The following is a 14,473-nucleotide window of genomic DNA, read 5'->3' as shown; positions in this document are numbered from 1 at the left end:
TTGGTTTTTGTTTTATGGAAAAATAGCTGAGTGAATATCTGAGACATTCTGTTCAGAGGAACTTCTTTTAAAAACCTGTTATAACAACATTTGGTCAAAGAAACTTCACATTAGGTTTAGTAAGCAATTAAAATTTCTACTGAATTCTTGAAACCACCACAACAGCAGTTGGCGATGCACCAAAACATCTCTTTGCATTCCTACGTTCTGCAAGAATTGAGCACAGTGGTGGAGAGGTGGAAGTCTGGAGCCCAAGGCTTACATGAAACACATCTTTACAAGTCACCAACGAGAAATGCATCATTAAAGCTACGCATACAAGTGGAAAGCTCTTTAGCTCTTAGTAAGGTACTGTTGACCCTGCAATACACCATACGGTCCTCACTGGAACGTCAGAGAAGACAGCTCATACGAAGTCACTGGATGGGAACGATAGGCCAAAGCTACAGTCACCAAAAGAGGAAGCATGAGTTGTGAAAAATGGAAAAATAAGCCAACTATGATTAGATACAGCAGAAGGGAAAACAGGGGAAAGTGGAAACATACTTGTAGATGTTACACGCAATGGCGGCACAGGGGGATGAATAGCTGGTGGATCAGATGAAGATCTCTGCCTGCTTATACTTTCCACTCCTAAAGAATTTGTCTTCCACATTGTATTAGATGAAGAAATTGTCTGAATACCACTGCCAAGAACTGAAGGCTGAACTAAAAAGAGAGGAAAATACTGCATTATTATTTTTGCTCACCCTAAGCACAAAGCGTTAGTGTTGACACCTGTGCTTTTCAAAGTAGTGCAGCTATACACTGTGTTCACCAAATTAGAACTGCTGCCATCCTGCAGGAACACCAGAGCAGAAATCAGAATCTGCTCTAAAAAAATACATACAAGTTTCTGGCTGAAGTCTTACTAACTCTTTACCCTAAAATTTGTTCCTGGGCATTTCTTTAAAGTAGATCAACACCTGAAAAACAGAAATTTCTTAACAAGAAGAGAGAAGACATGTCTCTCTACCTTCTTTATTCCGTGGCTGATAGCTGTAATCATCTCAGGTACATCAAACAAAAAGGACCTCGTTCTTAATATTAGCAGATTTTGCTGACTCATTGTGAAACATCAGTTTTGATTTGGAATTGACATAAAACTGAATTTGACCCAAACAAGAAGCTATAATAGCTATGCATGAAACTAGAATTGGTTACACAGTTCTGCTTTTTTGGAGCCTCCTAAATGATTCCACACCAAATCTGCCTCCCCATTTGTAAAATGCACACTAATGGTTTTCATCATAAGGCCAATATTTTGCATTTTTCATGCCATTTTTTCCCTTTGCAGAGCATGAACATCATGTTAAGAAAAAACAAAATAGAGTAAGGCATGAATAAATATCAGGTTGCAAGGAAAAGCATAAAAGGCTCAGAAGACTTGAAGAACAGCTTAAAGCTAAGAGGATAAAGGAGTAATAACAATACATCATAAGCATAACAACAGTATCAGCTACTGACATGAAGCTAAGACTGGCGATACTATCATTGCTTTTAACCAAGAATATAAAATAATAGGCTAATGCACTGCTAGAGTAAAGAACATGAGTTAATAGTCTCTCTGAGCCAGGCAGCATGCTTTCTTGGCATGAGTTGCACTGTACTGGTGCCAACAAGTCTGGGGCTGGGAATGCAATTAAAATGACCCTATTTCAAGTGTCATTTAATCAAGGGCAAATACTGGGTAAAACCGTATGCTTTGCCATGGGTAAAATAATATCAAAGGGTAAAAGAGTCTTTTTAACTATCCAATTATATTAACTAATTTAGGGATAGTATCTAACAGTTAAACGGACAGTGCAAACTCTCTCACAGCCAAAAGACGACACTGGGGAGATTTTCCTGTTTGCTGGGAGACGTGTTCCTTTTCCTTTTCATCAAGTAAAAAACAACCTGATATGAAACTTAGACTTCATGCAAAAATATCAGGTGAAAGGAATTCCACCTTGGACAAGAAACAAAGTTGTATGCAAAGCTAAACTTCTTCCAGTTTCACACTGCTCTCTCAAAGTAGCACAGAAACACGCTGTTCTATTGTTCTCAGTCTTTTTTCTCACAAAACAATCCATTTTAATCCTCCTTTTATGATGCAGCCATTCCTGTGGAACAACTGAGTTCCCATATTACACAAACGTTCAATTTGCAATCTCAGCCCTGTATTCTAACCTCTGTGCAGTGCTTTCCAAGGCAGATGTCACTCAGAAGCCTAGAACATTCTGCACTCCTAATGTTGTCTTATGGAATTTGAATCTATTAGAAAATATAGTTTTTACAGTCATTTTCTGAAGTTTAACTTTACATAAGTTTAGCACCCATGAGAGACTGTGGATTAATAAACAGCACTGATACTAACAAACTGTCAATTGCACCAAAACAGTGACATACAACTGAGTGTGTACTGAGTAAAGACAACCTACACAAACTTATCTACTCTTCTCCAATATCCAAACAGATTATACATGAACAAGAATGAGGCTTAGGTGTCAGCTTTAATGGCAGATTTTCCACCCTTTCTGAACTGCAATGAAGCCAGTATATTTCATGTATATTGTTCTGCTGATCACTTGCATTTTCAGGCAACTAACAGTTCTATAATTTATCCATCTTTCCATATTATGAATCTATACTTTGTTCCGCTTTATTTTATCAGCCTTGAAGCATTTATTTATTAAGAGAAGATTCTGTAATGTTAAAAACTCTCATGTTTGGCATACGTTCTCCTTTTCCCATGTATTCAAACAATTTCCTATAGCAGCCAAGTACTATGAAAATTGCACCTGTAAGTTTTCACTCTGCCAAAGATGGATTCTAAGCAAAATGTACTTGCCAAACTAGTTTGACTGTAGCCCTTCTTTTAATAAAAGGTGTGATTTTATTGAAGTTACTTGGTGTCATTTTCTCACACACTACTGTGTACTTTCTTGCACTTAGACGGAAAATCAAATTCAGAATTAGTTGTGTGGACTCACTTCAAATATGCAAGGTGAAGATATCAATGAACTGTTCCAATACTTACCTGTGCAAAATAACTGTAAAAGAAAACTTGAAAATGAAAGAAAGAAATAGTCACGAACCCAGTCATCTAACACATTTTCCAGTGTTAGTACCTTTGCCAATATTCCTTGGAGGTAGAGGAGGTGCACTGCTTGTAACAGGTACTGTAGGCTGAACGGGAGGTGGACTGCCACTGAGTATTGCTCCGTACGTTTCATTCTGCAATATACTTGGCATAAATCCCCTTTGCTTGTCCTTAGCAATGTTTGCTGCATCTCTTGCCAATGATGCTACATTAGGCTGAAGTTGATTTGATCCAAGTTGATAGAAGCTGACGGGCCTGTCCTCTCTTCGATTAGGACTGGGTTGCTTTAATACAACAACAGAAGTGCTCACTGATACTGCATTATTTGTACTCATTAATAGAAAGTTACTAATATCAAGATAGTAAAAAATTGCTTCTAAAATGCATTTTGTTGCTTCTTAATACATGATCTGGAATGTACACTCCTTCCTTCTGCATGTTAATTAAAAAAAAAAATAATGTGAATTGCATTTCAAGAAGTTATTCTTTCATTTCCTCTTGTAGCATACTCCTATATGATCATACTGCATTCTGTGTATACACAGAAAAACAGAGAATGTCAGGGATTGGAAGGGACCTTGAAAGATCTATAAGAACTAAATTGCTATAGACAGTAATGAATACAGGTATACGGAATGGATCAAATTTTCCTGCATAAGAATATCATGTAATATTTCTCAAAAACATAGAAACAACCGAAGAATCGGATCCCCATATGAAGTTCAGCGGTGTTAGATCCCAAACCAATGACACTCATCTCAAGGACAGAACTGCATCTGAGTATTCTACCTGTAGCTCAAGCTGCAACACATCAGTTACCCAGACTTCTCATGAACTCTTTATAGCTCACTAATAACACAGCACCAAGCTACAGAAATTAACTGGCAGTGGGGATGGAATATCGCTCAACCTATGCACATTATCAAATGAGCTCCAATTAGCTGTCCTTCAGATCTGCAGCGAGTCATCTGTTTGCCATGCACACAACATTAATTTTCCTGTTTCAACAGCAAGCATGATAATCATTGTTATCAAATCATTAAAACAGCTCGAGTTAAAAATTCATATGGCTATTGCAGGAGTGGGTTGCAACATTCCACAGTTCAGAGAGCATAATTAAATATGACTTTAGAAACAGTGTCAGATAAACACTTAACTGCACTGTATAAAATTAAAATAACTATTTAGAGTAAAAGCATTTGAGCAGAATAGACTTTCATTGACAATATCATGTATAGGCAATCAAGTTTTCTATGAACTCAGTGACTGGCCAGAGAAAAAGCACAGGCACAGAAGGGAATCGGCAACAATAAAGGAAGTGAAGAAAAAAACTGATTGAAATTTATAAAAGCAATTTAGAGGGCTCAGTGTCCCAGAGAGGACACTCCGTTGTAAAGTACTTTGGTTTTACTGCAGGAAAAAAAAAATCACAACAGAAAGTTTTGAGCTGCTTTATCAAAAATGTCACTATTATTTCTATTACCATCTGAGTGGTGACATAATATACAGGAGTACCCAAATGTTTGGATATACCAGAAGGACTGGATTTAACAGCCCCCAGGTTACAGATGCTTGCATAGACACCAAAATTCTCAAGAAAAATCTTAAGGGTGGGCTTGTGATGGCTTCTCTTCTTTGTTAACTCTGACTTCTTTGCTATGTCAGCTGTCAGAGGTGATAGCTCTCTAGCACTAAGGAGACGATATGGAAGAAGAACCCTATGCTGACATGATCTTGTCAAAGTTTTGTTTGAGAAAACCTGCTGATGTCAAAATTCATTTCCAAAATATTAAAGCGTTGCAGAAATCTGATGGCTTATTTTTAAACACAGTCTGTGAAAGGAAAAAAAAAAAAAGAATGAATCTGTGACTGTGAGGTTTTAAGACTTCTGAAATAAAAAAACTCAACGAACAAGATCTGGTTTTATGCAATTAATTGTTGAAGTACTGGCCATTCACATCCTGCCTTAGACGAGGGACTCTGCAGGATTTATACCAGAATACTGAAACTTGTAGGATGAAAATAAGCTGAATTTCATTACCCATAGGATAAAGGATTCTTTTCTTAGCTACTTCCAACAGAAAAACAGTTGTGCTAACATCTAGAGAACAGCAAATATTGCTCATCTCTATTGTATTTGCTCCTGTGTATTTCTTGCACCTTACAAACAAAGCAGGAAAAGCACACGCAATAAGAACTCTGTGCACACACACACAGAACATCTGCTCAATACTTCTACATAATACTTCAAATAGAGTACATTTCACAAGGCTGTATTTTGAAGCCTATGCACCATTCCAAATTATTTGGCAAGCCATTTCTCAAAGTTGCTCTGGTATCAAAATTTGCACTGTCTGTATGTTTAGGTGCTTAAATACTTTTAAGTTGATCCTGAAACTGGAAAATGTTTTGTTGCTGTTGTTGTTTTTCTTTTTTAATGGAATCAAGTTCCTATGGCGTTGTAATACTTTGTAATATGAATACTTGTAATGTGACCATCCTTGGAGATTTTCAAAAGCCATCTGGTTATAATTCTGGGCAATAGCCTCTAGGTGACCCCACTTAGGCAGCAGGGTTGGCCCAGAGTATCTCTAGAGGCCCCTTCCAGCCTCAGCCATTCTGCACAATTCCGTGACCCAGTAGCACCACCCCCATACATGAAACTTTAAGTATGAAAACGGAGAAAAAAGGCATTTTCACAGGAAGATTCAGAATTCAGACACTGTCTTGCTATTGCTGAAAAAGCTTAATTTAATGCACAAGTTTAGTGCCACTAAAGACAAAACTCTAGCCAACAGTGGAGGTGCTTCACAAAAGTGAGGAGGGACTGTAAGGTCTATCTCTTTGTAATGGCACTTTTCTTAGCATGTTACTTCTGCTTCAAGATCAGAAGACCTACATATTTCTTACCTATTAAAAAAATAACAACTATATTGGATGTATATCCACCCCATTAAGAATTAAAAATGACCAATGACCCAACTGCAATTAGCCAGATTTGTTTTTTTAAAAGCATTTTACATTAAACAGAAGATAAATAGTAATTTAAAAAAATTAACATTTGAGCTACTGCATTTCAGTACAGAATGTCATTCTGCAGTATCTCCACTCCCACAGTATGAAGTCCTATGGAGATCATTAAGAACAACTTACACAGATACACGAACAGAAAATTAATAGTGTACTGATGCAAACCTGTAACTTTTCATCCACATCATCATCGCTTTCATCAAGGTCTTCATGGAGTAATCGCCATTCATATTCTACGTGAACATGAGAATTGAATCTTCCAGACAGTGCTTGAGTTAGCTGAGGAATAAAACATGACTGTTGACACTTACGGCATGTGTAGAACTTACTTATAAAACACCATAACTGAAAATACGTAAAAAATTGAAGGAAATCTGGCTTCCAAATACAAATATCACTTTTGTTTTAAAAAACAAAATTCACTAATTTGGAAAGTCACCACAATGGGCTAAGTTCAAACAATGAAGCTGTGACCAAGCACAGCACAAAGAGATCAAGAACAACCAGTCTTTGCATCTCAGGCCCTCTTTCCAATTTTCGACAAGAAACACCACAACCAACTTGTTTCAACTTAGAAACTGCAAGTCAAAGACAGTAACTGCAGTGGCAGATGGTTTGAAACAGTCTCACTTATCATGGCACCTTGACCCTATTGACCAGTTTTCCATGCTTAACAGATGTAGTGATGGTAGCAAAATTCATTTCTATGGCCTTAACCCTTACAAGGTATTTTACTGGTTCAATTTCAACAGGTTGTCTGACAACATGTTTGTGGATGGGACGCCAATATCTCAATCATCTTCTGGCCCCAATAAGTAAAACATTTCCAAAGAATCTAAGAAAAAAAATAATTTTCTTCTTAAAAAGTATATGAATTTATTGTTTTTCCTAAGCAGAAAACTACTCTGGATAATTTTTGTTGAATATTCAATTGTAAGCAGTTAAATATCGAGACATAATTCTGCTTATAAATCAACAAACATGAGGAAAGATGCCACACTTACCAATTCTTCACAGTGAGTATGTTTTAAGCGCTTAGCTATATCAAGTGGTGTCTCTCCTGATTCATTAGCTGCGTTATATCAAGAAAAGAAAGACGACACGAGTCATTATTACTGTCCATTGCTAAAGACATGATATACTTGCAAGCAAACAGTGAAGCACTATACCAACACAATCCAGAATTCATCTCTTTCGTTTGTATGTAGGTCCAAGAAATAGCAGCCCAGTAAATACGATAAGCAGTAGCAAGTCTATGTGTCACATATATGGAATGATGGCCATGAAAGGGCAAGATGTCGGTTGAAAGTCTCAGTGCTTAAGGAGGTTTGTTTAAAAACAAGTGTAATGCATAAGTCAATTTAAACTTGAAATATACAACGAATATTGATTTTTTTTCAAACAACAATTACCATTCTCAGAACTGTTAAAACAACTGAGGAGAAAAATCATGTATTCCACCCTCACATTTTTCTTATTTGCAGCAGTGACAAATACGAAGTTGAGGTACACATTACCCTTTTACCTATTTCAATGGAGGCTTTCCCTCTCAGCAGCAATTTGAGGCACTCAACGTTGTCAGTCAGACAGCAGTAGTGCAGGGCTGTACTACCTTTACATGTCTGCTTGTCTAGATTGCCACTATTGGAGTATGAGAAAGAACAAGAAAGCAGATTAAAATCAGTTTCCTACACTGTATCAATAAGTCTTTATCATTACAGGATTTTTAAATAATAAAGTTACATCTGCAAATATCAAAATTCATTTAGAGTATTACTTGACAGAAAATCAGTATCAGTAACATTATAATATTTTCAACATACTCACCTGTTCTGCACTAAAAAGTCAACTATATGGAGGGACGTTCTATCAACTGATCTAACAGCGAGGTGAAGTGCTGTTTCATCTTGCTCCTAGGAATAACATAAGCGTGCAGAACAGCATTACAAATCTTATCTCCATTGGAAAACAGAATCCTTTTTAATTTATAAGAGCATACTGCACTTTTTAATAACATTTTTCTCTAATAAAAACTGCCACACTTACATGACCATTGGCCAGTGGAATTTTTTCTGTGAGATCCACACCGTCAGCATACACCTGAACTAATCCAAGAATGTCTCTTGATTTGACAGCTTCACAAAGAGCATGCAGTTTAGCTGCATTGTCAGCATGCTTTTTTCTTGCATATTTTCTCTCAATATACTTGGCAGTAATATAATCTTTTCTTGCATTCCTGAAATTGAATATAGTTTTACTGTCATATTTCTTTACTTCGAACTTCCATAGATTCATGCAAGTCATTTGAAATAACATCTGAGAAAGCCTGTACTTCTCATTCTTCTTCTTAAAATATTCATCTAAGACACGGCATCTCATACTTCCAGGAAGAAATGGAACTACAGAAGATTAATTAAATAGCCAATATCAAAACAGACTGAAAGTTTTCCCCTCTGAATCAAAGCTTCATAAACCTATTTTGTTAGCAACAGTATTCCAGTTTGATGTTTTCCTTGAATCTATGTTCTCTGCAGTGACTATGATCTGTAAAGCAACTGTTCACCACAGCTACAGCAGACAGGGAGAATGTAGCAGAGTTTTCAGTTTCACTGAGGTGAAAACTACCACTTAGGGTATCTGAATCAGAATATGAATTACAATTACCACTTTTGCTGTTAGTATAGAACTAACAAATGACAATTTTTCTTCCCATCACAGTAAGATGAGACCTGGCATGACTCTCATAAGCGTAACTCCTTATCAGCCTTTGGGATGCACATAATATTGCTCAGAAGGCATTAAACAATGCCCAAATTTATCATCTACAATATTACAATACTGAGCAAAAGGAAAAAAAAATATATTGATGAACAACAGCTTGAATCAATGGACAGCTTTTGATCCTCAAGAATAGAATTGTGTTCCTTCTTTATTTTAAAAAGTGCCTCTTTCCAGGTATGTTTTTTAAAGTATTCTATGCTAGTGATCTAGCATTCAGTGAGAGCAATTCTAATTACTACTATTTACTTTTTAAAATTATTGATAGAAGTAGTCAAAATTGTTTTAACTGTAGAGTTTTACTCAGGCTATGTCAGAATGGTGGAAGTCTGGATAACATAAAATCAGCGTTATCCAAAGTTGGCTCTTCTGGGTTTGTTTCTGCATTGTTCACCAGCTCTCCTATACAGCCAAGTTGGCAGCTGTCCTTGCTGTGTCTCTGCCATCACAGTTCAGTGTTTTCAAGGAATTCAATTAAATGTTCTCTCTTTATTCCATACAGTTATGGACTGAAGTCATAGGCAGAGTCTCTGCAAAACGGGTGTTCAGTACCTGTCAGGTAAAATGCTCACTTTATTCTCATTTCTATTTTGTGTTTAAAAAGCACAAAATAGTTTTGGTTTAAATTCAGATCTTTGTGCACTTGCGTGTCTTTAAAATTCCTTAATGGGTAATCTTCAATTTGTTCCTGTTCCCCAATTCACAACTTAGAGAGCTGGCAATAGAATTCTATTATGGAAGTTACAAGCACATAAAATTCAATAAAACAGGTAAGTAAAACACCAAGAAAAAAAAAAAAAAAGCTTACTCCACTATTATAAGTTTAAGATATCACACATCTTCCATGGCTTGTTGGCACAAACCATAATGAGACATGTCATTACAAACTCAAATAACATGCCTGCCTTTTTTCCAGTAAGTAGCCCTTTACTTACATATCACTGCTTGGATTAGGTTTGACCGTCTCATCAGCTGGCAGACAGCATTCCATAATTTCATTAAAACCAGCATTCCCAATATTCTTTGCAAGCTGGTAAAAAACAAAAACAAACATCCACAATTCACATAAGATATATGTTCAGTCACTGGTCATGCACATACTAATGGGAGGACAAGGGAGAATGGGAGCCAGGACTTTTAGTTTCTCATTTCTATTTCTGCTACTATATCAGTGATCAAGAACCAATTATGGTAACTTATTGGACAGCTGTTTTCAACTGGGATTTAACAGAGAAACAAACTGAAAGAGCAGCTGACAGTGGTGACCTCTCTGTGTACCAAAGCCAAATATATATATTTTTTCCTTTGATGATTAATTATTCAGCATCTTTACAATTTTAATGAGCTAAGTATTTGCAGACTCTTTCAATATTTAATCTTAGAGACACATATATATTTATATGTCAAACAGCTGTTTGAAGAGCAACCAAGAGTAAAAAGACCTGGAAATAAAAAATATTAAACCTTTATTAATTAGAATTCCAACATCAGGCAAAGTTTACAGAAAGACAACATATTCCATGAGGTTCCTCTAATCTTGAGAACTAAGCCTTCTTAAGGCTACCAGAGATGATTTTCAAGATTGGAACAATATAGAAAGAGACAAAAACATACTTGGGTTAGAAGTATTTTTAGTACTACCTAAGTCAATAAAAGCAATTTAATTACCAAAAGTTCAGAGGTTCCAAGTACATCTAATGTAAGTGATTGCATTCTGGAATAGTGAACACCAAGTTCTCTATGGATTCCTGAGCATTCAATGCAAGTTAGAATTCCCAAATTTGTTGAAAGCCAGGTAGGATCTGAAACAAAAAGTACACACAGAATTAAAATCATTTATGGGGAAGTCTTCATTCTAGAAAATACAATATACAGTAATGACATTCTGGAACAAATAAGATTATCGTACATAAATTACCAGATTCCAGTACTTCTGCTTTTTCATCTTCTCTACTGGGAATCATAAGCCAAGATTTTTTATGGAGCAAGCAGTGAAAACACATTTCTTACACTTTTGTGTTTGTAAAGAAAGCTGCTGAGATAGTCTAGCTGTCATTTTCCACACTGCTTCCAGTAATTACAATTCTTGAAACACCATTCTTTTACAATACATCAATGTAATCACAGAATCATAGAATTGATCTAGAGATCATCGAGACCAACCCCCCTGCCAAAGCAGGTTCCCTACACCAGGTCACACAGGTAGGTGTCCAGGCAGGTCTTGAATATCTCCAGAGGAGACTCCACTACCCCCCTGGGCAGCCTGTTCCAGTGCTCCGTCACCCTCACCGTAAAGAAGTTCTTGCGCACATTCATGCAGAACTTCCTATGCTCCAGTTTCTGTCTGTTTTCCCTTGTCCTGCCTCCACACACTGCTGAAAAGAGTCTGGCCTCACCACTTTGCCCCCAACACCTCAGATATTTATAGTGGCATTGCATTCTCAAACAGGTCACTTTAGGTACAATGAAAACTAAAGTAACAATGCCTAGAGTTTTTCTCTTTTTTTCAAGTAAGTTTTAGACCATGTGAAACAGCAGTAATGAAGAAGCATACATACAGTACCACACTACAATGCACTGTCACACAACTATTTCAAAGACAGTAAGACTCACCGTTCATTACCCTTCCTTGCCCTTTTTCCTGCTATTTTGCATTCCTGCTAAAACATCCTATTATTTTCCAGTTGAGGAAATAACTTCTGGAGAATTAGGCTGCTTGAAATTAATTTCTTTGCTAACGGTGTGATAGCAGATATTTAGAATCATCTTTAAAGACAGCAGCATTGGCGCTTCTCGCAATTCTACACTTTATCTATTGCAGGAAGTTACCGATCTATAAAAACACAGACTGGTTCAGAACTGATGTTTTCAGATAAAGCGTCAAATCAAAAAGCCCAAGTCCTGCAGTGCCTCTCTAACATAAAATAGCACAGCAAACAGCAGGAATTTAAAAAGCATAAAAGCAGAAAATCATAGATCAACAAAAGTGAATGCTGCAAAACCGCAGTCAGCAAGTGTATTCTCTTCCAAATAAATACAGACTTAGACCAATCTCCTGGCTCACTTTCAAACAGAAAAAGGAGAATCGTGGTATATTAGGAGAACAATTCAAGTATCTTTCTGCTTTCCAGATTTGCCCGTTTACCTTATGTAAGCTGTGAGCTAATAAGGTAAGTTCAATTGATTTATATAAGCAACGGGTACAATTATCAAAATGCATCACATAAAGGCTACTTTTCCAGTAGTTATTTCCTCCCACTTAAAATATGCATATAATGCATTTAACAAATCAATCTTATTAAAACAGTGTAATTAAATTATTAGCATATTCTACACCATGTATAATCTTTGCAAGATAAGCAGTAAAAGTGTCAAATATCACTCTCACGATACACAGCAGTTTTATGAATTAGAAATATGCTTAACTGAATCACCTTGTGCTCCACAGTCACAACACACATCATTTCCAGTCATCCTTTGGACTTCTGATATAATTTCTTTTGTCAGTTCCTGGACAATATTATTTTCTCCTGTGTTATCATCTCCCTTGAATGCGTTATTTAAAGCTTCCTCTTTGCTGTTTTGTAGAACAGATGTCCATCTAAAATAGCAGGAATATTTTGCTATTAAATCTTTCAGTACTTCTGAAGTTCAAGGTAATGTCTCAGCTGGACACAAATATCAAGAGCTAAAATTAGAAGTAACTTACATTTGACATTCCTGTTCATCTTCTGCTTGGAAGTGGTATGTCCTGTCATCTGCGTAACAAATATTTCACATACTGATTACAAAACTGTTTTTGCAGAAATCTCTCAAAAAAATCTAGAATTTATTATGCTTGACTCCCTGGAGTGCTGACAGGCAAAAAGTCCATTCATCACGTTTCACTCACACTGGGCACAGTACAGTTAGCTCTATGTTTACACATGATGATTTGCTTCTCTTTAACCAGAAACCTGCCTTCAAGTGCTGAGCTTTTCCTATACAAGCAGCTGGGGAATGTTTCCATATTCTAGATATATCCTCAGTAATCTTAAGTCTGAAGTTCTGTTGGGTGCAAGGGGGAGTGCATCTAGAATACAGACTCTGTATTTGAGTTCATCGATGTAACTAAGAAGGATTTCAACATTCCAAATAATCAACATGGACAAATCAAACTCGTCAGAAACAAAGACAGAATTCAGGATAAAGATACAATCAAGATAAGTCCTAAGCTTTTTCAATTCAATAATACAAAAAGTTCTATTTACTACTACTTTATAGTGTTAAGCACTGGTATCATACTGTAAAATTAAGTAAAAATGCACAATACATTTTACATTTTAAGAAAGAAATGACAACACAGCTCAGTGGTGTGGTTGGCTTTAAAATCAGAATAGTTGATGAGGTAGAACTACTGACAGAAAGATATTTTATTCCTAAGGTTCAAAAAATGTAGGGGGGAGTGTGGAGGAGCACGAAAGGACATGAGAAGGGTAATGTCGAAGTAAAAGTACTGACACTTTTTGTCAGTACTGACACTGACAAAATGATACAGAACAAAGGAATAAGCAGAGATCTAAAAACAAGCAGCTTTCCAAAGACACAGGTGCAGTTAACTTGCATTATGCTACAAGGGTGAAATGGTAAACTGTCCTAGGAAGGGCACTTTATAAAGCCCTTCCTTTATTGTAATCTATTTTAGCGTTCTTTAGCATTTTATTTTAGTGTTGAAACATCTTCAGAAACAATGCACAATCCATTAGTATTAACTGCAAGTAAAAAAACCTAAACAACAAACCTACGTGATATGAGGTCAAAACATTTTTTCTCCTCTGGGTTTGTTTTCACTTGGCAGGTTAACAGATTGAGCTTTGCTGGAGGTCGGTTAGCCTGTTTGAAGATAAAACAAGATATAAGTTTTAGTATATTAAAGCTGACTGAGCCCTGCAGTCCAAAAACATAGGATAATATCCAGTGTGCCAGAAAGACTCGACGAATTATTGCTGCTTCAGTTTTTAAGGTACCCAGGTTTTGAATTATGTTTTCTCTTGAATAATGGGTTTGTAAATCACATTTTCGTCCATTTGGCCATTTAGTTCACTGATAACTGGATAAACACTAGCATTTTCTAAGAGGGGAGGGGCAAATATTGTTTTACTTATCCTTTGATAGTCTTGATTACCTAACCAGTATCACTTATCTCAAACCATCAGGTTTAACATAGAGATAGATTCATTTTACTTTAGTTTAAGCTTCTAACATTAAGACATTTAGTTTTAAAAAGTTAATTAATCTACATTTTCAATAACCAATGAAGAAAGACTCTCAGCAGATGGTTCACTGCACCCAGTCTTCCACACTGAAGGAAACTAAGAAGCCTGCACACAAAAGCTTAGCAACAAGCAACTCTTCTTTCCCTTAACCCACCACTGTAGGACCTATACAGCTATTTTAAAGCTTGGCTTGGTAAATTAAGAGTTAACAAATTACTACTGTAAAGACAGAAGTACACAGAAATACATTACCATGCTTACTATTTTGTTCTAATCTTTTGAACAT

The 14,473-nt window shown here is 36.3% G+C and overlaps 1 protein-coding gene across 4 annotated transcripts in view; it reads right to left on the bottom strand.

Moving 5' to 3' along the window:
- ASAP2 (ArfGAP with SH3 domain, ankyrin repeat and PH domain 2) overlaps positions 1–14,473 on the bottom strand; it is a 77,023-nt gene that overhangs the window by 9,081 nt on the left and 53,469 nt on the right. For 2 of the 4 annotated variants that reach the window (XM_015859400.2, XM_015859396.2), the window contains 12 exons: positions 13,717–13,804; positions 12,642–12,690; positions 12,367–12,533; positions 10,601–10,734; positions 9,868–9,962; positions 8,201–8,390; positions 7,982–8,067; positions 7,680–7,795; positions 7,159–7,226; positions 6,320–6,433; positions 3,153–3,408; positions 547–708 (listed from right to left, as the gene is read on the bottom strand). In XM_015859400.2, the coding sequence (XP_015714886.1) occupies positions 547–708; positions 3,153–3,408; positions 6,320–6,433; positions 7,159–7,226; positions 7,680–7,795; positions 7,982–8,067; positions 8,201–8,390; positions 9,868–9,962; positions 10,601–10,734; positions 12,367–12,533; positions 12,642–12,690; positions 13,717–13,804 (1,525 nt within the window). The remainder of the gene's footprint in view (positions 1–546; positions 709–3,152; positions 3,409–6,319; positions 6,434–7,158; positions 7,227–7,679; positions 7,796–7,981; positions 8,068–8,200; positions 8,391–9,867; positions 9,963–10,600; positions 10,735–12,366; positions 12,534–12,641; positions 12,691–13,716; positions 13,805–14,473) is intronic. The other 2 variants (XM_015859398.2, XM_015859399.2) reach the window with 1 other exon arrangement.

The sequence above is a fragment of the Coturnix japonica genome, chromosome 3, assembly GCF_001577835.2.
Source record: "Coturnix japonica isolate 7356 chromosome 3, Coturnix japonica 2.1, whole genome shotgun sequence".
Taxonomy (NCBI): domain Eukaryota; kingdom Metazoa; phylum Chordata; class Aves; order Galliformes; family Phasianidae; genus Coturnix; species Coturnix japonica.
Note: the sequence above shows the minus strand (reverse complement) of the source record. Positions and strands in the feature narration are given on the sequence as shown.